Source organism: Capra hircus, chromosome 16 (genome assembly GCF_001704415.2).
Source record: "Capra hircus breed San Clemente chromosome 16, ASM170441v1, whole genome shotgun sequence".
NCBI classification, from domain to species: domain Eukaryota; kingdom Metazoa; phylum Chordata; class Mammalia; order Artiodactyla; family Bovidae; genus Capra; species Capra hircus.
The window spans coordinates 2,425,219-2,450,395 of record NC_030823.1 but is presented as its reverse complement, the minus strand read 5'-3'; the positions used below and the strand labels follow the sequence as shown (position 1 = coordinate 2,450,395).

General features: G+C 59.5%; 1 protein-coding gene across 1 annotated transcript in view; it reads right to left on the bottom strand.

The window, feature by feature from the left end:
* The window catches only part of TMCC2 (transmembrane and coiled-coil domain family 2), a 38,122-nt gene continuing 18,093 nt past the window's right edge, over positions 5,149-25,177 (bottom strand). Inside the window, 4 exon segments of the mRNA XM_018060046.1 lie at positions 5,149-6,510; positions 6,750-6,885; positions 8,319-8,479; positions 8,481-9,263. Coding sequence (XP_017915535.1) covers positions 6,199-6,510; positions 6,750-6,885; positions 8,319-8,479; positions 8,481-9,263 — 1,392 coding nt within the window. The 3' untranslated portion in view covers positions 5,149-6,198.

Genomic DNA, 25,177 nt, shown 5'->3' with positions numbered 1-25,177 from the left:
CCATTACAGGTAGTGGCATTGTCAGCAAGCCTGGGTTTGTCCTGAGGCTGCCATTCACCAGCTGTGTCCATGAGTAAGTTCCCCTCACCCTTCCAAGGCTCGGTTTGCTATCTGTAAGTGGAGTCTTATGACATCTCTCTAGTCACCCTCTAGGGTTATGATGGAGATAAAATTAAACCATGCACACAGAAAGCATTGTGAGCTGTGAGTTCCTGGCTAAGAAAAGGGATTGATATTGCCATGGCTTTGGGCCAGGGTGGGGCCTCCCCACGCCCTCAAAATCATACCTGAGCAGATGACTGCCTCATGGAAGCCACCTCCTTTTTGATCTTATAGCTACCAAGCGGAGAAGAAAACCCTGGCACCTCTCTCATCTTTATCCCCACTGCCAGGGGAAGGTAAGAGGGAGGCCAGGAGAGACTTCAGGGCCAACCCAGGTCTCCCATGCACCCTCAGCCGCCTCCCACCCACCCTGGGCATCAGCAGTTAGGACCCCAGGGCTGGAGCACTAGTCTCCTGACTCCTGTCTGCCTGCGTTCCTGCTCACAGACCTCGCCCAAATCAACCCTCCCCTCCACCACTCCAGTCTACTTCACAGAGACACATTCTGAATCTCCCGGACTCACCAGCTTTATCAGCCTCTCCATCCTAAATTCTCCATTTGTGTGAAGATAGGGACCCTAAGGCCCAGAAAGTTTGCATGATATTCCCAGTACCACATAGCATAGTTGAATGTGAGCCCCCAAGTTCCTAGTTTTCCAGATTGTCCCAGCTCTCCCTGCCTTATCTCCCCAAATTCCCCGTGCCTTCCCTCTCACTTCCAAGCACAGACAACCCCTCTGAGACCCCCAAGCCTCAGAAGTTCTGGAGTGGGGTTCCCTTCCCCTCTTTCTGCTCCTTCTCCCTGGAGCGGCCTTAGAAGCCGCTTTCCCAGGTGATCTGCCCTCTGGGGTGAGGGCCGGCAGTATGATGCCTGAAACACTGCATATTCCTGCAAGCCTTCCGTGATGCCTCTGCCTCACCTGCGAAACCAGGGCCTGACCGAAACCATCCGCTGCAGGACACTCCCCCTGCTTGCCTCTTGCCTGACGGGTGTTCTTGCCCTTTGCTTGTCCCGTGTTCAGAGAATCCTCTTCAAACTTCCCCCTCAGAGTAGAGCTCTCACTCCCTGGGCCTCCTCCCACCCCCAGCTCTGCTGCAGTGTTTATCTCTTCCTGCCTCTGTGTGTGTGTGTGTGCGCGCATGTGTGTGCGTGTGTGTGTGTGTGTGCATGTGTGTGTCCCCACACTAGGCCATGGGCTCCCTATGGATCTGGACCCTATCTTGCTTTCCTTTTTGTCTCCAGTGCCTGGCACAGAGTAGGTGTTCAAAACTGCACTTCTTAAATTTCATTGAACCCAAGGCTCAGGGAAACTGGGGGCCACCCACCTGGACTCCAGGCTGCCCAACTGTGATAGGAGCTCCAAGACCAGCAAATGGAGAGGAAGGAACAGGATCCCTGCTCAGCCCCTTCTTTCTCAGCACGTGTGCTGCTGTTTTCCAGGTCTCTCCATCCCTGGCCTGGCCCGGCCTGGCTGAGAAGATGAGGAGAGAACGAGACTGAGATACCTGATGGGTCTGTGCTGGTGACCCGTCTCTTGCATGAGTTTTTTTAAGTCCCAGTTTCATGGGAAGTCCTCTCCTCCTCACCTCCATCTCAACTCTGAGTGCTTGGGCCTGGGCTGGGCTCACTCGAAAAAGAACAAAGGGACCCAAGAAAGCAGCACCAAGAGAATTCGGCCTTCCTTAGGAGCCCAGAGATCAGAGCGCTCCAACCAGCCGGAGAGCTAGATCTTTCTAAAGCCTTTACTCTGGTCTTACCAGCCATGCGCTGAAATTGCTCCAAGAACAAGGCAATCAAAGAACTTTCTGGCTGGGCAGCTGGTGGGCAGCAAGGCAGCTCCCAGCTCCTTTGGGAGGTTGGCTCCAACGCTTCTGCCTGAGGGCCCCTGCTGTCCCTTCTCAAGCCCTGCCCAGGCCTGTCCCGGAGCAGGTCAGAGCCTTCCTTGGGGACCCCTGGTGCCCTGCTGCCCCAGGGAGACACCCAGAGCTTGTGAAATCTCCTGTGGAAGCAGAGCTCCCTGGAGTGAGTGGCTCCCTGGAGGCAGGGTCATGGCCAGGGTGGCCAGTCCAGCACCGCTGGGCCCAGGACAGTTAGCCTTGGGAGGTGGGGGCCCAGGGATGGGCTGCGGGGGGGTGCAAACCTCGGGGAGGACCCACGCTGGGAAGCAGCGCTGGCATCCCCGGCCTGGACCGTCCTTGCTGCCGGCTGGATGACTCAGGTCCTGCCAGCAGGTCTGGATGTGCTATGGCAAGTCCAGCCTCCCCTCCCTCCCCTCTCCTGTCTCAGCACTCCAGGTGGAAGCCGGGCCTCCTCCTTCCCGCTCCGCTGGGAGGGTGGCTGCAACGCCTCAGCCTCAAGGCTATCGCCGGTCACTTTCTCAAGCCCTGCCCCAGAGCAGGTCAGAGCCCTCCTCCGTGGGGGACCCCAGATGGCCCAGCAGCACCTCTACAGGCATCTGCCTCAGAGAGAGATTGGGAACCTGGAGGGCAGGCACCCACATTTCACATCTTCTCTGAGCCTCACGAGCACCCTACCCCTTAGCCAGCCCAGGCGTCCTTATTTCAGACGAGAGGACAGAAGCCTGCAACCTCATAGCTAGTGCCGAGTGGCTGGGCGTCCACTTAAACCTGAGCCTCCAATGGACTCTCAAGTGCACACCAGGGCCCATGGTCTGGGGGAGGCAGGGCCCCCCACGCTCACAGGTCCTGGGCCAGGCAGGCCTCATCTAGTCCTGGCTCAGGCTGGGGCCTGATTCCTTGGGACTGGATTTGTCTATAGGTCTTAGGGTAAAGGTGTGTGGAATAAGCAGGTTCTCAGCAACCAGGCGTTCAAGAGTTGAAGGCCACAATCTCCTGAGTCACCCTCGGCCTCGCTTGTATCTGCGGGGTCTGCTGTAGATGTCTCTTGAGCAGTTCTGCACTTGAACATCCCCTGACTTCAGGAAGGAGGAGGAGTCATAACTGCCTTGGATTAGTCCTTTATCATGTTCTAGGCACCAGACTAAGGTCTTGACACACAGAATGCCTTCTCCTTTGCACCCCAAACCTGCGAGCCAGGTATCGTTTGCGTTCCTATGGGCAGAGGAGGAAGCGAACGGAGACACTGGGGACCTGGTCTAACCTGAGTGGTGGTGCTGGATTTGAGCCCAGGTCTGCAGGCGCCAAAGCCCAGGCTCTTACACGGGAAAGCTGACCCCACCTGAGGGCCCTGCCACACTGATCCAGCAGGCGCCCTGGCTAAAGCTTCTCTCTTCCCCCACCCCGGGGCTCCAGGTCTCTCCTCCCCACCCTGGAATCACCCTTGAGTAGCTCTGCGTGGTGAGGGTTAGGCGGCCACCCTCTGCCTCCTACCGTCGGAGGTCTTTGGTCTTGGCCCAGGCTGCACCTGCTGCAGCTCCACGGTCTCCACGCAGCTGGCACAGCAAACAAGCCAGCTCCAGGCTGGCCAGCTACCCGCCAAGTGCTGCTGGAGCCCCGGCCCCAGGCAGTTCTGCCCCCGCCCTGGGTGGCTGAAGCCGCGGGAATGTGCCGGCCGGGCTGAGCCCTCCGAACCCTAGTGTGGGGCTTGGGGCTGAGAGGACACGCGACCTGGGACAAAGGCTGCCTGCTGTTCTGCAGTCCAGAGGACAGTGGGCCCTGATTCAGCGTCTCACTCTGTGAGCCCAGGCAGGTGAGGCAGGTGGGTTCAAACGAGAGCAATTCGTCCACAGTTTAGAGTGCAGGGAGGCTCGGACATAAACACAGAAGGGCAGCGACTGTCAGAAGGAAACTCAACTCCTGGTCAGGCTGGGCTTTGCACGAAGCCCCTTGTCACAAAGAGGCCCACATAAGGCCGGCCAGTTCCTCTTTTTTGCAGAACATGGCTCTGTAGGCAGGTGCTGTCCCCCTCCTCGGGCTGTTTGCTTTGCGGCCTCAGGATCTGCTGAGAATGTCCCCCCTCCCCCCTCCCACTCGGTGTGGACTGCAGCTGGCAGTGGCATTGAAGAGCCAGTGCAGAGAAGGCACCTGACCTTGGGGAGGAATGTGTGAAATGTCAGCAGCCACCCCCCACCTGGGGCCCAGGAATGCGGGTTCCTGGCCCAGCAGCCCGTGGCCCCCAAGGGAGGTGCATGTGTGGCTGGAAGAGAAGGTGGGTGCGGGGCCCAGGAATGGCATTGTTGGAAGGCCCTGCAAGGTCACCGGGTGAGACTCCCGCCTAGTTACAGAAGGTGAAGCTGAGCCGTCCAGCTGCCCTCCTGGAGGCGCCAGCCCAGCACTCACTCCGATCCAATTAAGGGCACAGTCCCTCACCCCTAAAGGCCCCTGGAGCCCACGGCCATGGGTACAGCTGTGACTTGACTTCTCAGACCTTCAGAACCACAGATGTCAGAGCCCTTCCTCCACCCATGTTGCAGATTCGGAAACTGAGGCCCAGAGAGACGGGAACTGGCCACAGGAGCACTGACTATGAGCCAGGTCTCGGGGTTGGGGGGTGCTTTCGCTACACTTCCATGAAGCCGGGGGTGTCTCCTGCTGACAACAAGGGGACTCAGGTGGGCCCACCAAGCACCCACAGGTTTCCAGCTGGGAATCCAGCACCTTCCGCGGGTGCCCTTCCCTGTCAGGGCAGACACTCAGGGCTTGGCCTCTATGCTCCAGCTCCTGGTGAGCCGGCAAACCTCTGCTCTAGCCACACAGCATTAATAAGGCCAACCCAACTCCAACCGATGCTCCTCTCTGGAACTGAAACCCAAGGAAGTGCTGAGTAAGGACACTGCTTCCCTCTTGTGGCCATGCCTGGGCATGACTGCTGTCCTCCGGGCCTCCAGCGCCTTCTCTCTGATTCTCCTCCTCCTAGAAAGCAGTGGGGGCCAGACAGGGTGGGCACCATCTCACCCCCCATCACCAAGGCCAGCGCTTCAGCTGCAGAAAGCAAACGGGAAGGCTGGATCTGCTGACGTCAGATCTGAGAGGAAGGAAGAAGGTCTCATTACCTAGAACACTTGAGTGTTGGGAGCAACTCGGTGGTTTCCACGGAAACAGCCTAATGACCAACACTAGACAGGGTGGTTTGAAAATCTGGAGGATTTATTTCTTGGGAAGGTCCACAGCAACTGGCAGGCACTCCCCTCCCCTGTTCCCAAGAGGTTCTCTCTCCTTTGGTGAGAGAGCCCCTCTCTTCTCGGAAGTGCCCCTGGGGAGACTGGGATGTGGAGAGAAACCACACGCAACACTCCAGAGCCTTAAAAAATACAGCCACAACGACCTCCCCAACACGAGTACACACATAGAAAATAAACAGACGTATAAAAGAGGCTGGCCCCACCCCCAGCCGGGACTACCCAGAGCTAAACCGACGGAAGTGCCCGACGGCCAAGACGCGGCCCTGGCTTCAGAGAGGGCACCCAGGAGGCGGGCAGGGGCCCTCTCCCTGGAGCTCAGGACAAGGTACCAAGGAACAAATAAATAAATAAATAAATAAAGCCCTAAGAGCTTGGGCTGAGGCTTGGGGCCCCCAGGGGCGTCTTCCCTGAAGAGCAGATCCAGTGACCAGCAGAAAGAAGAGGGAAAACACAAACCCAAAGCCGCACCCACCCGGCCTGCAGAGCCGGCATCCTCAGATCCCAGAAGGGCCCCACCCAGGACCCAGCTCTGGAGGAGGGAGGGGTGAGCTGAGAGCCTCCTGGCCCGGGGAGGCCACCCGTGCTCCTGTCTTCATCCCGACCATCTCCACGAGCCGGGGCTGGAGCTGTCTCCTGCGTGGGCTCCCCCCCAGGAAAGCTCTCTTTGGCCTTCCTGACCCCAGGTGTCTGCTGGGAGAAGTCCTGCTGTGATTGTAAACGATCCAAACAGTCCATCCGGGTCCTTAGCTCCGCATGGCCACAGGCATCTCCCCCACCTCCTGCGGGGGCTACACTTGACGCTCCCTTCAGGCCAACAAAGAAAAGGCATCAGACAGAAGAAGCACACACAGAGAAGGGGGCAGAAGTCGCCAGGACGGACAATTTGGGCAGGAGGTCAAACTGGACACGTGAAGATGCCCCACAGACTCAGGAGCCCCAGGGTCCCCCCCGGCGCAGCAGGGGCCAGCGGGGAGCTGGGGGGAGCACGGGGCCCTCAGCTGGGCAGCAGCACGTGCTCCAGGAGGTAGGTGAGGGAGTCCCAGTGCTTCCAGAGCAGGAGGAGGACGAGGGCCAGGAGGGCAGTGCTGGAGACGCGCAGGCGGGTCTTCATGAGCGGCGTGATGAAGCTGGCGACGGTGGACACGAACACCAGCAGCACAGCCATGAGCGCCAGGATCACGCTGATGAACTTGCCCAGCAGGGCCCTCGCGTTGGCGTTCTCCACGCCCTCCAGCTGCACCACCTGCTGCTGCTGCTGCTGGAGCTCCAGCTTGGTGACCCGGGTCAGGCAGGACTCCACGGCCTCCTGCAGGGGCACAGGGGCGGGCGAGCTTAGGGTGGGGAGACCTCCAGTCTGAACCCCACCTGCTCCTCGGGAGGCGATGATGCCCAGGGCGCCCCCCTCCAGAGGGTGGTCAGCTGCAGCTAAGGGGCCCCAGTCCTTTCATGCTGACTATTTGGAGAGGCTGAGGAGAAGTGGAAGTCTTGATTAAGGGGAAGGGGCGGAAGCAGCCCGCTCCCAGCTTCCTCTCGGGGCTGATGTACCTGGATGTCCCGGGCCCTCTCGTAGGACTGGTAGGCCACCTTCTCCTCCATGCTGGCGAGCTCCTGCTTCAGGTTGGTCATCTCATTCTGGTGGAGTTCGGTCAGGTCATTGAGCTGTTCCTCCAGCCGCTCGTACCTGGCAGAGGGAGACCGTGTGATGCCAGCCCTGGCTCCCCAAGTCTCCCATCTCCTCCCCCAGGGTCAATGTCACTCATTCTCAACAAGGACTCAATCCACCCCCATGTCCAGACCCGTCCAATTTTAACAGCAACAAGAAAGCTACTATGTACACAGCAGGCTTCCCAGGTGCTAGTGGTAAAGAACCCGCCTGCCAGCGCAGGAGACATAAGAGACGTGGGTTCAATCCCTGTGTCGGGAAGATCCCCTGGAGAAGGAAATGGCAACCTACTCCTGTACTCTTGCCTGGAGAATCTCATAGACAGAGGAGACTGCTAAGTCCTAAGGTTGCAGAGTTGGGCACAACTGAAGCAACTTAGCACACACATGTATATACACAGCCCTTCTTAGAGGCGGGCTCTGTGCTAGGCACTATAGCTACCTTGCCTCCTGGGGTCCTCCTCACAAACCTTCCGATAAGGACTAGCACCATCTGCACGTTACATCCGAGAAGATTGAGGCCCAGAGGGACTGGGGACTGCCTGAGAGCACAGAGCTCACGGAAGGAGGGTCGGGGCCTGACTGTCCACAGCCTGGGCCCTGGGCCTGGGCTAAGGTGCTCCCCTGGAGACAGGGACCCAGACGCACAATCCCTGTCCCAAAGGCACAGATATCAGAGGACGACTGTTATGTGGGGGCACTGAGTTTTCAGGCAGGTTTCTCTCCCCATTTTCCAATCCTTCTTCAAATATGTCGAGGAAAAGAGCTATCTAAAGAAAAACTCTCTAAGGATCCCAAGGAACAAGTGCCCAACGCCACGCGCAAGGCGCAGAGCAGAAGCAGGGCCAGCAGAGGGAGGGCGTGGGGGCTCCAGCTGACCCCAGCCTGGCTCGCCAGCTCCGGCCAGACGTTCACACGGACCGTGCCAGATAGCTGCGCAGGGCGCAGCCCTCACAAACCCTGAGCCGGGATTCACGTTACTCCCGCTTCACAGATGAGGACACCAGGTGCAGAGAGCAAGGACTTTGTCCAAGGTAAAGAGTGGGAAGAGTAGAGCTGGGATCCAAACCCAGGTAACCTGCCTCTGGGGTCAGTGCTCTTAGCCAGAGTCTCTCCAGATAAGAAGCTGGCTCCTGCCTCGGTTTCCCCTTTTGCACAACCACCATGTACTCAAGTAGGGATGCCATAACGCTCCTTCCAGAGGCCCCGTCATCCTATCTTCCAATCGCCCTGGAAGCTGGTGGAAGGCTCCTGGGGGCCTCCTCCTGGCCCCTTCCAGCACTGCTTCCACCACTGAACCTGAAATCCGGCCCCTCTCACCGGCGGGGCGGCGCGGGGCGGGGCGGGGCGGCGCGGGGCGGGGCGGGGCGGCGCGGGCGGGGGGCGGGGCGGGGCGGCGCGGGGCGGGGCGGGGCGGGGCGGCGGCGGGGCAGGGCGGGGCTGCGCACGCACCTGTAGCGCTCCTCCTGCAGGCACTGGGTCATGTAGGTGTAGTCCCTCTGCAGCTGCGCCTTCAGGTCCTCCATCGAGTCCTCCAGGTGCGACTGGCCCTCCTTGATCTCCCGCAGTTCTTCCAGCACAGCGTCCACGTTGCCGGGGCCCCCGTACAGCGGGGCCGGACTTGGGGCTCCCGGGCGCGGCGGCGGCGGGCCCGGCCCCCGAGTTGCTGCCCGCGCCCGCCGAGCTGGCGCTGGCGCTGGAGCACTCGTCGTCGCTGGCGTACTTGGGGCTGGACACGAGCGTGGCGCTGCCGCTCAGCGCCCGGGCCGCCTCCTCGGGGGGCCCGTCGTCCAGGGGGTCCTTCAGGTGCGCGATGTTGTCGGCGCTGCCGAACTTGTTCCGGATGAGGCTGGCAAACTCCCGGGGCTTGGATACCACGGCGGAGTGCGTGGCCTGCGAGAGGCCCGAGAGGCTGCCCTTGACGCCCTCCACCACGCCGCCCCCGAAGCCGCTGATGCCCGCGCGCACGTTGGCGCCCACGTCCTTGAGGCCCTGCTGCATGTCCCGCAGCACGTCCTTGGGCTGCCGCGACGGCCCGTTCTGCTCGATCTCCCTCAGGCGCCGGCGGTAGTGCTCTAGCTTCTTGTGCAGCTGGGCGATGGTCTGCGCCGACTTCTGGTTCTTCTTCTCGAACACCTGCTTGATGCGGGATGCCTGCTGCTTGTCGGCGTTGTTGGCCAGCTTCAGGTACTCCGCCACGTTGTCGTCCCGCGCCTCCTGCTCGACCTTGATCTGCTCCGTGATCTTCAGGATCTTCTGGTGCAGGTGCTCGATAGCCGCCTTGGTCCGCTGGGGGTCTGGGGCCCCGTCCGGCACGTCCAGGCTGATGAGGCCATCGGCGTCACCATGGCCGGGGCCGCCGGCAAGGTTCAGGGCCAGGAAGTCCCCCTTGTCGACCTGGGGAGGAAAGCAAGCAAAGAAAGCTACAGTCCATCAGGAAACCGAGGGAAGGGGGGTCCCCCGAGCCTCTGGACTTGGTTTGCTCTCTGGAAAATGGACGCAGGATGAATAGGAAATTTTTAAGGAAGGAGTTCAAAAGAGTCCCAGCAGTGGCAACAGAATCCCCTCCGCCGCCATTTATGAAGGGCGTGCACGCCTGCCCCCTGCCTGATCCCTACCACGTCCCTGCCATGCAGTTGGGCAGACCTGCGCCTCCTTCGGTGCAGAGAGTTCAAGCAACTTGGCTGGGGATAAACAGCTACAGGAAGATAGAACAGGCAGCCCAGGATTCTTGCTGCCCCATCACATGGACCAAGCAGGCCCGAGGCTTCACCGTTATTCCAGGCTATTTCTCAGGGAGCACACACACCATTCCCCTGGACTCAAGCATCCATAAGGCTCCTGCCTGGAGCAGTCCTCTCTCTCGGGCTGACCGGAGCCTCACTTGGGAAGTAACCCCCACTTTCCCACGTGGGCTTCCCGGGTGTGGCTCAGCAGGCCCCCCAGTTCTGCCCGTGCCTCTCCCCGTCCTGCCCTTACCTTGCCGCTCCCTGGAGTCGTTAGCAGCCTCTTGCACTTCATGGTGGTGGGGGCACCTGGGCCCGCCCTGTCCCAGAGGGGCAGGCGAGGAGCGTACACCCCTGCCTGCCGGCGGGGTCTCGGGGGGCTTGGGTCCCAGAAGGCACCCACAGGCCGAGGGACGCGGGGCCCAGGCGAGGGGCCTGGGGACACCTGCCGCCCAGTGTAGAAGGAGCTGAACGGGCGGCAGGGAGAGGACAGCGCCTTTTCCTCTCCGGCAGGCGGGCTCCCCGGGTGCATCAGGGCAGCACAGAGAGGAGCCCAGAAAGGAGACAAGATGGGGGGTGGGGCGGAGCGAGGGGCAGAAGGGGCACAGAGGATGGGCGAGGGGGAGACAGGCTGGATGGAAACGGGCAGGCCTGGAGCCCCACTCTCCAGGGCCGGACCCCCCCTCAGCCTGCTGGAGGACCTCGGTCCACAGCCGAGTCCCCAAGCGTCTTATCACCATGCAGCAACGGAAGCAGCAGGAAATAGCTCAACCCCATGTATTTTTACACACAGCACACCCCAGGACAGCGGCCGGGTCGGATCGTTCGTTCTCTATGTGTATGTTGTGGTGGCGGCAGGATGAGATATACGTGGGGGAAGGGGTTAAACACAAACAAAGTGGCCCCTTCAGCTCACGCAACGGAAGCAGCCCGTGCCAATTACAGGCAGAAGTCACTGGGCTCCATTTCTCGCAAGGTACAAAGTTACTGGAAAACTCCGTGAAAAACAACAGCCCTGCCAAACTCAGGAGGCTCCCCTGTGGGCTTCCTCTCCAGCCTTCCCAGGTCATGGTGCCACTGGGGATGCTGGGAACAATACCATCCCTTCCCATCCCTCCTAAGGTCGGGACTTTCCTCGTGTCCCCGTGCCCTCTGCCAGGTGCTGGTATCTTCATGACTCTGCACACCAGAGGGGCCCACACCGATCCCGAGGTCTACTCGCTGCATCACAGACTTCAGACGGCATCCTGCAGTTAAACCCCTTCCACCAGTGCTGCTCCCTACAGTGCTGGCAAACAGATGGCCTCTGGACCTTCCTGACTCTCGGTCTTCCCCCCTGTAAAATGGGGACACTCATATCTCTTCTCAGGCCTCTGGTGAGGGGCATGCCACATGATGTCCAAGGGCACTTGGCACAGTGCGGGCACACAGGTACTCATTTGTGCTGGCTGGGTCTGGCAGCACAACTTTGTGTGGTGGAGGAAATGAAGTGTATTTAAAAGATGATACCAAAAAATTCACTCATCATTGAAACTATGAGACAAAATTAAATTATATATGCAACACAGCTGTTAATACTAACTCATTATTGATTCGGGGATTTTTGCAGAAACTAATACTTGTGGCTGGCAATTTGCTGCACAGTGATATGGAAACCTCTCTGGTCAATAACGTTCAGGTAACAAAAGATGTTGAAAGTGTTAGTCACACAGTTGTGTCCAACTCTTTGCAACCTCACAGACTGTAGCCTACCAGGCTCCTCTGTCCATGGAATTCTTCAGGCAAGAACACTGGCTGCTGCTGCTGCTGCTAAGTCACTTCAGTCGTGTCCGACTCTGTGTGACCCCATAGATGGCAGCCCACCAGGCTCCGCCATCCCTGGGATTCTCCAGGCAAGAACACTGGAGTGAGTTGCCAATTCCTTCTCCAATGCATGAAATTGAAAAGTGAAAGTGAAATTGCTCAGTCGTGTCCAACTCTTAGCAACCCCATGGACTGCAGCCTACCAGGCTCCTCTGTCCATGGGATTTTCCAGGCAAGAGTACTGGAGTGGGGTGCCATTGCCTAGAGAGGGTAGCAATTCCCTTCTCCAGGGGATCTCCCTGACCCAGGGATCAAACCCGGGTCTCCTGTATTGCAGGCAGATTCTTTACCATCTGAGCCACCAGGGAAGCCAGTAGAGGCAAGGCTATGGTTTTTCCAGTGGTCATGTATGGATGTGAGAGCTGGGCCATAAAGAAGGCTGAGCACCAAAGAACTGATGCTTTTGAACTGTGGTGTTAGAGAAGATTCTTGAGAGTCCCTTGGACTGCAAGGAGATCCAACCAGTCCATCCTAAAGGAAATCAGTTCTGAATATTCATTGGAAGGACTGATGCTGGAGCTGAAACTCCATCAAGCCAGGAGGAGAAGGGGATGACAGAGGATGAGATGGTTGGATGGCATCACTGTCTCAATGGACAGGAGTCTGAGAAAGTTTTCTGGGCGACAGTGAAGGACAGGGAAGCCTGGTGTGCTGCGGTCCATGGGATGGCAAAGAGCTGGACACGATGCAGCGAGTGAACAACAGCAGCCAAAGATACGCCTCTGGTCAGTAACGTGCTAAAGAACTTGACCCTTTATAAGGCCGCTTTCCAAGGTGCTTTCCAAAGAGACTCAGCACTTTTCCTCTCTTCCGCTCCCTTCACAGGAGAAAGAACAACCAGAAACGATTGTGATCTGGCTGCTTCACGGCCTGGTGCTCAGCTGGGCCCTGGGCTTGTCTTTATAAAGAGGAGCGCGTCAGTCCGCCCACTGGAGGAGTGTGGGAAGACCTAATGAGACGGGGACTCAAAAAGCCTGCGAAAAGCAGAAGTTCTTGGGATCACAAGGGAGTGTAAGACGGCAAATTCCCTGCCTGTCCTGGCTCCAACCTGGCAGCTCTGAGCCTTTTACCCCTCGATCTGGCGGCTCTCTAGCTTACAAGTAGAAAAGCAGAGTTGCAGCTGGCTGTGAAATCCCCGTGAATGAGAGAACAGACACTCCAGGAAACCAGCAGGGCTTGGTGGTGAGCTCTTCCTCACCAGCCGGCCCTCTTCTCTGTCGTGGGGCCCAGACTCAAGCCGGGGGGTCCCGCAGCAGGGCCCCAGCTCCCTCCTGCCCCTCCACTGAGCCTGCAGCGTCTGGTCACCTCAGGTTACAAAACACCCCACTTGCTTCCTCCGTCTCCCCCGAGGGAGGCAAGTAGGGAGTTCTCCACTCCCTCACGTCCCCCAGCACATCCCCCAAGCCTGCAACACCCTTTTAGAACTAAAGAAAAACAGGGTCCCCAGGGAAAGAGAGCCGAGGAGGCTGCAGACAGACGGGCAGAGGCTCAGAGAGGGATTACGGTTTAACAAAGAAAGGAAAATTAGAGCATTAGGAGAAAAAGATGAGAAAGCTGTTAAGAGGCCGTAACAAGCAGCCCCGGAGGAGAATGAGATTTGCCCCCCAAAAATGAAGGGGAATGGCAACGAGACAGGATGCAGGACCCATGCAGGCCGCTAGAAAGGGCACGAAGGATGCAAGTGGACACTGGCTTAGAACGCTGGCTCTGTCCCTCACCGGCGATTTGCCTTCGGATACGTCATTAACTTTCCTGGGACTCAGCTCCACCCCCCTCGACAGATTGTCAGGGGAATGAAACGAGACCGTGAGGACAGTGGCCGTGGTGCAGCCTTGGGGCACAGACACAAGCCGCAGTCAACCGACAGTGCACACCCACCAGGACAGCCACAGTTTAAAAAGGGAAATAGCAAGGGCTGCCAAGGATGTGGGGAAATCAGAGCCTTCATACCGTGCCAGTAGGAATGCAAAATGGTGTACCCACTGCGGAACACAGTTTGGAGGCTCCTCAAAAAGTTAAACACAGACTTATCACATGACCCAGCAACTCCACTCCTAGGTACACCCGCAAGCAGCTGAAGGTGGGTGTTTAAACAAGCACTGGTGCACACGCGTTCACAGCAGCACGAAGCCAAAGGGTGGTGGACACAAGTCAAACGTCCGCTGAGCACTGGGAAGCAAGTACAGCCACACCATGGACTATTACTTGGCTATTCAAAGAGTGAAGAAAGACTGATACACGCCACAACACGGAGGAACCTCAGGAACGCCAAGTAAAAGGAACTAGATACTAAGGGTCATACTCCTTTCATAGGAAATGTCCGGAATAGTTAAATTCTTAGTGACAGAAGGCAGAATAACGGCTGCCAGGGGCTGGGGAAGGGAGAGATGGGGAGTGGCTGCTTAACGGGCCCGGGATTCCTCTGGGGATGATGAAAGAGCTCTGGCGCTAGACAGAGGTGGGGGGGCGGCACAGCCTGGTCCTCAACCTGCCAGCCTGCGCTGCAGGTCCAGCCCGTGTCCTGTTACAGGGTGGGTGGCAGGAGGGTGTCTGGCTCCTTCCTCTTACAGCCACATTCTGAACACAGCAGAAGCTCTCACTCACTCCCTCAAAAGAGGAGCGATACAGATCACCGAGCCGCAGGCCGCTAGCAGGAGAAAACTCCCAGGGCCCACAGGCCCCGAGCACGGCGCTGGGTGGGCTACACGGGCCCCAGCCCTCTGTCCAGGCCCAGCCACCAGCACCAAGGCCTCCTCTCCCCACTCTCCCGTCTAAGAGGCCGGATGCTCTGTAGGTGCCTGGCCCCACGATGAATCCGAGCGCTGTCGGACGCGGGGCAAGTTCTAAGAAGAGGCGAACCACGAAGGGTGAGCCCTGCTTCCTCCATGACCCCTACCCACACAAGGCGGCCAGGAGGCCACCAGCAGGCAGTGGTGCTCCCTGCTCAGGGCGACCGACAGCCAGGGCTGAGGGTATGGACACCAAGGTCCCAGAACTGCTGATGGACGCTCTGGGAGAGCCAAAGTGGGGCACTGCCTGCGTCTGGGATGCAACTCTTCCTGCTCGTCCCCATGCTCTGGTGAGACCCCTCCACACACACCCTCATACAAGGCTTCACAGCGCCTTGGACTCTCCTCCCTGCTCCCTTCCAGCAGCACCCAGTGAAGCCAGATCAGGCGCTCCGCCAGATTACAGGGCTCCCTGCCCAGGCTCCCCGGGGCCTCCCAAGACTCCCAGGTCCTCCGGGGCCTGAGCCCAAGTCCTCGGGTTAACCCCACTGGACACGGGTGTTCCTCCCACGTGCTAGCCCAGCAGCCTGGGTCTCTGAGGCTTTCATGAAGCCTGTCCGTACAAAGGGAAAGGGCACTAGCGTGTCAGGGGTCAGCTTCCTCAGCAACAGTACATCATAAACATTCTTCAGGATGAACCACGTGCACAGTCACACCTGCAAGGAGTGTGTGCTCCACACCTGTACTCCGAGGCTCCCCGCCTGCGACTCCCCTCCTCTGGGGACAACAGCCCTGCCTGCATTTACAGAGTGCTCCCTGCTTACAAAGGGGTCCCCAGGGTAGGCTGACACAGAAGTTGGGGCCTTCCTGTTTTAGCTCCCTGTTCAGGAGTCGAAAAGCCAATGCTAAGGTCTGTTTTAGGAAAAAAAGGGGGAAAGAAGCGTGTGGCTCCTCCGCTTCCCATTAGGAGGTCAGGGTGGCCCCGATATCCTGAGCCAGGTGGCCTGCGGTCCCCTTCCAGGGAGGAGAGCAACGGAGTCAGGTGTCCATCCCACCTTGTATGTGGGTCTGGCTGGGCGGGCCGAGCCCACACAGGGTACTACCTCTGGGCAAGGCCTGGGCCAGCAGAGGCCGAGAGCTCCGCAGGCAAGGGTAACAGGGTTGTGGGCCGGGGTGACTCAGCAGAGATGCCTCCATCTGCTGACTCCTGGCCCCGTGACTGTGATCTGAGCACCTTTCTCAGAATGGAGAGTACACAGATTCCTCTTCCACTGGCTCCCCGAAGGAAAGGGAGGGGAGTCAGGCCAGGGTGGAGAGGGGCAGTCATGGCCGGCTAACATCCCTCTGCCCAAACAGGCGGGTGCCCCTGTGATGAAGCTGGGAGGGAGGCAACCTGATGTCTCCCGTCCGACCTGACGCTCAGGCTGGAGCCTGCTGGGAAGAGGATGCCAACCCTGGGCCCTGAGTCGGAGGCTGGCCCGTTCTTCCAGATCAGCAGGTGTGGCCTGTGGGCTCTCTCCTGCTGCTACGGACAGGCAGGCGTGTGAGGCCACTCACCCCAGCTCTGGGGCATAATGACCGCCAGCCCAAGCCGGCGGGGGAGGGCCGGGAAGGCGAGAGTGAGGAGGGGAGGGCACCACCTTCGGGGGAGGGCCGGGAAGGCGAGAGTGAGGAGGGGAGGGCACCACCTTCCGTTGGAGCCTGGGAGCCGAAGCGGCTCTGCTCCTGAGGGCAGGAAGGCCAGTGTTTAGATAAAGGGGCACACGTGGAGGAGCACACACGCCCTGGGTCTGGAGAAGAGGAGGATGAAAAACTCCTGCAGTGAGGCCCCAGGGATTCGAGGGCGGGCGCTGAGCGGGGGCTGGCTCCTGACGCAGCACCCCGTCCTCCTGGTACCCCGCCCTCAGTGGATTAACCAGGAGCTTTACCCTAGGGCCAAGTCCACACAGACGGGGAGACTCACCCCCTCCCCTTTCCATGCAGTGCCCACAGTCTCCAGGCAGCTGGGCACTGAGGCTTCAATCAGCCTTCCCCGGCAGCCCAAGGGTGCCCGCCCACCCTGGTCGTAGGGGCAACTCTGCCTGGCAGAATGTCACGACTGTCACCCAGCCCTGGGATGCCAGTCCTTTCCTTGAGGCCCACCCCCGGTTCTGGTCGGAACCACACCCTCAGCTTAGCGGCCTCCTTTCGCCCCGCTGAGCACAATGGCCTTCTGTCCAGTGGGCGGCCTGCGATCCCCTCTGCCTGCTCACCCCTTCCGCCTAATTTCACGGCAGCTCCTGTGGCCTGAGTGGGGTGACACACTCTGCTTGTTTCTGCAGGGCTCCGTGCCGGAGTCCCCTCCCCCAACCCCAGGGCCCTGCCAGCGTCCAGCGGCCCAAGCGTGGAGGCCTGCTGGTCAGCCCTGCCCCCTCTCCCATCTTTCTCATGCGGACACCAGAGGAAAGGGGCTGCACCCCGAGAGCACGTGGGGAATCCGACTCAACTGACAAACTGCATCTCTCCTGCCCCTGCCCCCCCAGGGCCTCACCTGCGTGGGCACTGCTTCCCGCAGCCGGGCTGGCGACGGGGTGCCAGGGGCTCTGAGGGCCCAGCCTTCCGCAGGCGGTGCCAGGCCCCCAGGGTCACATTCCCGGGGCAGCACGGGGCTGGCCAAGGGAAGCCGGACTCTGCGGGCAGGTGTCCCGGAGCTCCCGGGCTCTGCACCCGCCATCTCCAGTCCGAGGCCAGGCCTGGGGATTAGGGGCGGATTGCTCGGGGAGATCCCCCCCGCCCTGGGGCTCACAGCTGCTCCTTCCCATCTGGGAGGAGGAAGGGAGATCACAGAGCAGGGGGACCGAGCTCTGATGAGGGCCCCCCCCCCACACCGACCGTGCAGCTGTTGCCACTCTGAGTCCGGTGTGCGGGAGGACATCTGGGTGTGACAGCAGCTCCTGCCTGCAGGCAGGTTACAAAAGCGCGTGGTGACCCGGTTCCTGCCTCTTTCACCCCGCCAGACGCATGCTCGGCGGCTTCTCCCACCTCTCATGCATGGGTGCAGACGCTTCTTGCCCTCAGAAAGCCCCCTCACAAACAGGCACGGCACCCCTGACTCCCTTCATCAGCCTCAGAACAGAAGCATACCCCCCAGCCAGGCTTCCAGGGCGGGGGAGAGCTCCTCAAAGCCATGCAGGCTGAAGCCTGGACCTCCAGGGCGGAGGCGAGCTCCTCAAAGCCATGCAGGCTGGAGCCTGGAAGGGGCTCCCTGACAGACCCCAACACGGCCAGGCCAGCCTGAGGTCCTCTGCCCCTCTCCCTGCGGCCCTGCCCACGGCTGAAGGCACCCTCACTCCCCAGACATCCTTCCCACTCCAGTGGCTGTCTGCAGGACAGCAGCCAGCCTCACCCGGGGACTTTCTCTTCTCTGAGATCCTAGAAATCTACTTTCTGCGCTGGGCACTACTGGCTTCCGCTTCCCATTCCTTACCCCACCCCTCAGCAAAAGTGCCCAAGATAAAAAGATGGATGGCAAACTCACAGCCTTCTCCTCTTCCTTGGACTTCATCTTGCCAGTCCCAGCAGGAAATCCTGCGAGTGGCCGGCAGAGGGGGCCAGAGATCCACAGGTGGGGCGCGCACGCTGTGAGGAGGGCGCGGGGTGGCCGGCGGTGTGCAGGGTCTGCTGGGTCCAAGGACAGCCTCCAACAGCAGGATCACCAGTCAGAGATGACGCAGATTCTGTGCCCACTGGGGGGTGACGAAGGACTCGGGGCTTAAATATGAAGGATCGGCATGGATCATGCTGACGGGGCGGTCCCCGGTTCAAGAAGGTGCACCCAGATAAGGGCCCAGTGCTATCTCCAGGCCCCACTGCCAGGGCCCTTAGCCAAAACACCAAGAGCACGCGTCCCCACACCCGGGGCTGGGGGAACCCTTACAAACATTTGTGGTGGCGATGACCTGGGGTCTGCAAGGACAGGAGCCCAGCGAGGGCACAACACACAGATCCCAGCTTGGGGGCCAGCTCAAGCAGGAGACCCAGGTTCAATCCCTGGGTCGGGAAGGTCCCCTGGAGGAGGGTATGGCAACCCACTCCAGTGGTCTTGCCCAGAGAATCCCATAGACAGAGAAGCCTGGTGGGCTACAGTCCATGGGGTTGCAGAGTCAGACACAACTGAGCAACTTTTTTTTTCAAGCATGTGCGTCAGGGACACATGGGGTTAGGAACACTTTCAGCAGCTCCTCCCATCTGTAAATGACCTCCTGCCTAGGCCCTCGATTTTCACACCATGCTTCCCTGGTGGCTCAGACGGGAAAGCCTCCAATGCGGGACACCCGGGTTCAATCCCTGGGTCGGGAAGATCCTCTGGAGAAGGAAATGGCAGCCCACTCCAGTACGCTTGCCTGGAGAATCCCATGGAGAGAGGAGCCTGGCGGGTTACAGTCCATGGGGTCGCAGAGTCAGACACAACTGAGACTCTCTCTCTCTCTCTGGGCACTGCGCGATGCTCCTCTTGCGTAAAGGAGTCGTAATGCTCTGAGACAGGCAGGGGTCAGATCGTAACTATACCCGGCCCTTCACTGTGCCTAGCATAACAGGCGTGTGTAAAGACCACCTGACCTACCCCACTGAGCAGAGATGGAAGGCACGCCAACTACTGCAGCCTGTCCAAGGTAGCCCCGGAAGCAGCCTGGGCTTCTCACTCAAGACGCCCCTCCTCTGCCCCCCTCCCTCCTAGGCTCTGCCAAGCTAGTCTTTGTAGCCTTTCCTTACAAGCGAAACAGTAGGAGGGAAAAAGGAGAAGGCAGGAGCCCAGAGGCGAGGAGGGGGCTGAGTCAGCTGAGCAGTGGGGCTCTCACGACACTGTGCAATCTCACTCCCAGCTGCTGGTGTCAGGAAGGCTCAGAAACACCGGGAAGAAGTCCCTTCCAGGCCTCACTGCACCAGTGAGCGCACTCACTGCACCCCAGGGAAGACCCCGAGGAGGTGTCTGGCATCCCCTTGCCGGGAGGCTCAGCTCGCCTGCAGGGACACCTCACCCACCAGCACAATAACTGGAGAGCAGGAGAAAGGAGGGTGGAGCTCAGGGCAAGAGAAGAGACAAACAGGAGCCGGGGGCGTCTGCCAGGCAAGCGGGCCGGGGCGAGGTCCCTTCTCCTGGAGTGCCAGTTCCTGTCCTTACGTGTTGAGGATGCAGAGCTTCCTGTTCTAGGGGCGAGGAGCAGGAGCCCAGGGCACCGTGATGTGGCGGGGTCCCATACCGGCTATGGGACCTGGGTCAGGTTGGTACAGCTGAGATGCAGTGTCCACAACAGCACTGGGCAGAGCAAGTGAAAGCGGGGCTTGGAAAGTCCCAGCAGAAGGGACTGTGTTGCAGGAAAACATCTTGCTCCCTGGGGGCAGACCTGTCTTTCAGTGGCAAGGCCGAGGATCAGGTCCGAAGGCCTGATGTAAATCCGCACCCCGCCAACTCGCTCCTGATGTACCCTCCACAAGCCCTGTTCACCCCTCTTCACAATGGCAAGAAGAGGCGGCAGCACCCACAAAGCAGCGGTTTGGAGAAAGAGGCCTCAGGGACGAGACTGGTGGCATCAGGAGCCAGAGGAGAGGGTGGGCGAGCTGAGGCCTGCAGCCTCTGCAGCTGAATCTGGTTTCTCAGCTGCAAAACTGTACATATGACTGTTACCTCCCAGAGCTACACTGGGGATCAAAGGGGAATATGAGTAAAAATTCCTGACACATCTTACGTTTTACTGAAATCCGTGAGTCCTAAGGCCCCTTCACATGAGTATATACACACACCCCACAGTCACTCTAGGAGGTGCGTGGAAGCGTGCACTTGGGACAAAGCCAGAAAGTAGCTTCTGTGGAGCACGCTGAATTATTCACTAGCTGTGGATATTGCCCAAATGGAGCAAAGCTGGGAGGGGCGCAGGCGGACGCTGAAGAGCTGCACTAAAGCAGCAGGCCCTGCGAAGACAGGAGCCCCAAGCGTCCGTCCTCGCACAGAGAGGAGGCGCCCTGGGGACCTGCCCCCAACTCCCGGCCACCCTGCCACCTCCCCTCTGGCCTGGCAGAGGCGGGCCCCACCTGAGCGGGGCAGGGCAGTCGCCAGCCCTTCGCAGGTGTGCCTGGCTCTCTCCACTCACCCGCGTTAGCCCCCGTCCCAAGGCCACTGATGGGCTCCCATCGTCTTGGAAGGGGCCGGCCTTCCTCTGCACGCCCTGCAGAGGCCTCAGCCCTCTCTTTCCCTGGGTCCCCTTTAGCTTCCTCTTCCTCTTCCTCTCATTTTCACGCTGTGCCCCCCTTTTCCTTCCATTTTTTCTTCCTTTGGCCTTACTATTATTCTTCAGGTTCCCCCCACCCCCCCACCCACCACACACGTTTTAAACCTTATTTCAAATCTTCCTACTTAGTTTTCTTTCTCTTGGGGGAAAAAAGCACGCACCACACACACATTCTGAAGGGTGGGAAACCTGAGAAGTCATAGGCTTTGGGAGCAAAGACAAATGCTGAGGAGCAGCTAAATTTAGTCATTTCAAACACCAGGTGAGGCCTTAAAAAAAAGCTTCAGGCTTCAAATGTGCTGTGAAAATCTCGCAGTTAGGATTCCTCCATAAAAGGCGAGCCGCTGCTCCAGGGTTACCGCTCAGAAACGAGGGGCAGGAAGTGGTCAGTCCTCAGCAGTCCCTCCCCTAACACTCTCTCTTACAGCCAGCCAGTCAGTGCGCTTTCTTAGAAACTCAAGTCACCCAGGAGCCTTGCTTCCTCCTGGAACACACAGGAGGAACAGGCATCTTCTCCAGGGTGAACTGGAACAGCCAGCGTGGGTGCGTTTCCCAGGAGCACGTGGAGAGGATTGGCCACACGAGCCGGCAGAGCAGACTGGCGAGGCCAGGGTGGACAGCTGCTGGCACGCACTCCACGCCACCGCGCAGCTGCTTCCAGGGAGGGGGGCCGTCTCTCCTGCCCTCAGGTTCCCGGCCTGCCTAATGCCACGGACACTCATGCTACAGAGTCCTGCTCAGGCACGGTCACGAGCCAGACGCTGGGCAGTGGAGACGACCACACACCTAAGGTCACTTTTAGGAAAATCAGAACTAGTGCCAGGAAGGTAGGAAATAGGGATGATTCCACGCCTCCTATAGCCACTCAGCTTCCCTGGGGGAGGCGATGCTGGGGACAGGCCTGGAAGAAAGTGACCCAGAGAGGAAGCAGCCTCTCCTTTTGGGGGAGTTTTGAGGAAGCAGAGCACTCTCCACCCCATCCTACTTGCCAAGAAAAATTTAGACTGACCCCTTTCTAGGAGCAGAGGGCTGAAACACACAACACTCGGAGCATCCTGTTGACTCAGGGGATCAGAGTTTACCATGAACTGACGGGAATTCAACAAGAAACGTATGTGGAAGCAAAGCGGTCTGCAAACTGCAGCGTGCTGCCCAACGCGGTGCCAGTGCCAGGAGGGCTCAAAGGGACACATCGAAGGCCCGGGCTGGCATGGACTGGGGGTGCCCACAAAGCCAGCAGACAGGCACAGTGCCCAGATTGTATCTGCATCTGAAGCCGCCTTCTCAGGCACTGAGGAAACCTTATATAATGAGGCTAACACTACAGAGCACTTTCCTTTGCAGGGCAGGCTCGCCTTTCCGGCCACCCAAAGGAGGCCTTCTGGTTACAGTATCACCTAGGATCTGGTTTAGCTTCTGCAGAGCATGCTGAATTATTCACTAGCTATGGCTATTGCCCAGCTCGGGGTCCCAGTGGTGGGGCACCTGAAGAGGCTGAAAAGGACGCAGCGAGCACACTTCCCAAATCCAGACCTGGAGGAAGGCCAAAGAGATGACAGACGCAGGCGCAGCGGGCTCCAAGTGTGGAGGACATGGGTATAGGGGCTGCGGCAGTGGAGGGGTAGGGAGGCAGAGAACAGTCAGACCCGCCGCCTGTCACACCCTGGGGCCTGTCACTGGAGAGGGACGGAGGTCAGAGAAGGCTCCTGTTCCCGGAACTTCGCTCCCTGTCCCCAGCCCCCACTGCAGCTCGGGGGAGCCCTGGGTTCCTCGGAGCCGGGAAGGAATGCAGTGGGGTGTGCGCAGCCTCCTTGCTCCCGTTTCAGGGTCCTCTGCCCTGCAGCACAGGTACAAAGCCTAAACCATGCCTTTGAAGAGCAAGAAGAGGCGGAGCAGGGATCGGGTAAACAATACTGTATTTCCATTGCCTCATCTGGCACCAGAGGGGACCAGGGTCAGGTTTCTCGTCCCAGGGATGTGCTGGGTCCACAGAGGAATGTGCCCGGTGGCGGGGAAGACCCGGGCCAGCTCCCGTGACCCGGCCCACACCACCAGTGCTGGCTCCCCGTCAGCAGGAGCCGAAGACACAGACTCCTCTTGCCGCTGTCATCAGCGTGGGCGTTGGGGGCTGACACCCAAGCCCTGGGCACACCGCCATGGGGGCACTGGGCCGGGTGCAAGGGGCTGAGGCTCCTGAGGGGGAAGGCTGGGCCTGACGGGGCTTCCCACCTGTGTCTGAGCTAGAAGCACCTCACCCTGCTGGGGCAGGGCTTGGAGTCAGGTGCGGTGGGAAGGCATGCCATCTAGGCCTTGCCAGGTAAGCTGGACATTATCTAGCTTCACCCCCGTACCCAGGGGGGATGCTGTATTCCCAGAAGCCAGAGCTAACCTGGGGAGCGCTGGGTACTTTCTGTCTGGAAAGAGTCGTGGATGTCAGTGCGGAAAAGATGAATAAAGGCTAGTTCCAGAGGCCGGCGGCCTCCTGGGCCAACTGAGCCCCAAGTCCTGCTCTAAAGAGGCTGCTGCGTACAACCTCTGCTGCCAGAGCGGGGACTACGGGGCAGAGTCCTCCGTTTTCTTGACCCCTCTCCTGATTGGAGAGGACCCCTAAAGGGCACAGGGATTCCACCTGAACACGAGGCATGCAAACCAGACTAAAGGAGGAACGTCTTAACTCACCAGATCCCACAAACACGCTGGGAAACAGGGGCTTTTAGTCACTGAGGCTGGAGAAGGCAGTGGCGCCCACTCCAGTGCTCCTGCCTGGAGAATCCCAGGGACGGAGGAGCCCGGTGGGCTGCAGTCCCTGGGGTCGCTAAGAGTCAGACACGACTGAGCGACTTCACTTCCACTTTTCACTTTCATGCACTGGAGAAGGAAATGGCACCCCACTCCAGTGTTCTTGCCTGGAGAACCCCAGGGACGGGGGGGCCTGGTGGGCTGCTGTCTGGGGGGGTCGCACAGAGTCGGACACGCCTGAAGCGACTTAGCAGCAGCAGCAGCAATCCCTGAGACAGGGGACAGCAGTTCACGACGAAGCACGGAGGCACCGGCCTGGGCCTGGCGGGCAGCCAGCTGGGCTGGGTGCCCCCCGTTTGAGGAGCCTCCCCACACACAGAGGAAGCGAGGAGGGAAGAGGAGGAGACGGGAGAGGGCAGCCATCCTCCCAGCCACTGGTGGCGAGCTCGGGCTGGCAGACTCCGCGTGCACGCAAGCTCTGACACGGCTCTGAAGGTGGACGCACTGTTGTGGACGGGCGGGCAGACGGGGCCCTCGGCCTCTCAGGGAACCTGGCCGCTCACACATTCAGCAGGTCTTGCTGACGAACAGGCCAGCCTCCCCGCACCTGGGGGACATGTTCGGAAACCTCTCTCAGCAGAGCGGGCCCCACCCACCTCCGAACCGGCTCCCAGCCATAAATAAACCAGGCCCCTTGACACCTGCCAAAATCTGTCTTCTTGGCAGCAGCCTAGGACTGAGGGCGGCCCCTCACTTGCCATTCCTGCCAGTAAACAGGGGTGCTTGTTTATGCCCCTTATTTACCAGGGCAGAGTGGAAATCTTGTTGTTGGATAAATCTGGCCAGAGTGTACCAAACAGGCTGTCCAGAGCTCTGGTTTACGTGATGGGCGGAGGCCCCCACCCCTCCCCGGCCTCCCCATCTGGGACCTGGAGATAACACCTCGGTGAGGTCACGGCGAAGGTCCATGATGACATCATCTCCATGCCCTCCCCGCAGTGCCGGGCCTCTCTCCCACCCCACCTGCCCTCAAAGCCAGGGGCCACAGACTGGCCTGTTGCTTAAGTCCTCAGCCACTGGGCAATCCGTGTCCGTCTCCTAAGGCTCTGGACACCCTCTGTGAGCTTTGGACACCCACCCCCCAACCCATGCTGTGCCTTGTCCTTAGGAGGACCAGCCTCTCTGCACAGACGGGGCAGGATGACCAGGGCAAGGTCAGGGCCAGGCTGGCAGAGCCGGCTGTGAGCTGTGAGCATACCAGGCTCTCCCTCTCCAGAGACCCTCCCACCGCAGCACCCAGCTCAAGCCTTCCACGAAGCAACAGCTATGGAGAGCTTCTGAACAAGGCCAAGAGGGAAGCAATGACCCAGCCCAACTTGGGAGAAAGGGAAAACGAGTCTCGGACCCCTGCGACGACGAATCCACTCTCTGGAAGTCTGGGAGCAGGTTATCAAGGCAGGACAGAAGAGTTGCTAGGCTTTCCTGACAGTGCACTGCGGTTTCTAGAATTGCTGCTCAGCAAAAGAGAGACTGGGAAGAGGGGTGAGACTTCTCTGCCGAGGAACCAAGCGGCCTAACTACTGCCACTGCACATACCACCAGAGGCTCCTGCTGAAACCGCCAGGGCCCAGGTTTCCAGAGGTTAAGACCACTCGCAAACGGGGAACCCGGATATCACTGCCTGCCCATCTGCCAGTGTCCCAGTGCATGTATCTGCTTTCCAAACATAAGAGTGGTTATCTTGCTCAGTGTCACACCAATAGTAGAAAGCAGAATGGCGAGGCTGAGATGACAATCTGTGTCTGTTTTAACAGGGGAATCATTTAAGGCACAATCTCGAAGTGGATCTGGAGGCAAACCACACCACCAAGGCTGAGCTGCCTCCTGGGACTACAAACCCCTCTCTGAGCCTCTGCTGTGCCCTGCCTTCCATGGGGCTCCAGGTGCCCCCCTTTGCTAGGGAGCAGCTGGGCTGAGCCTCTCAGGAC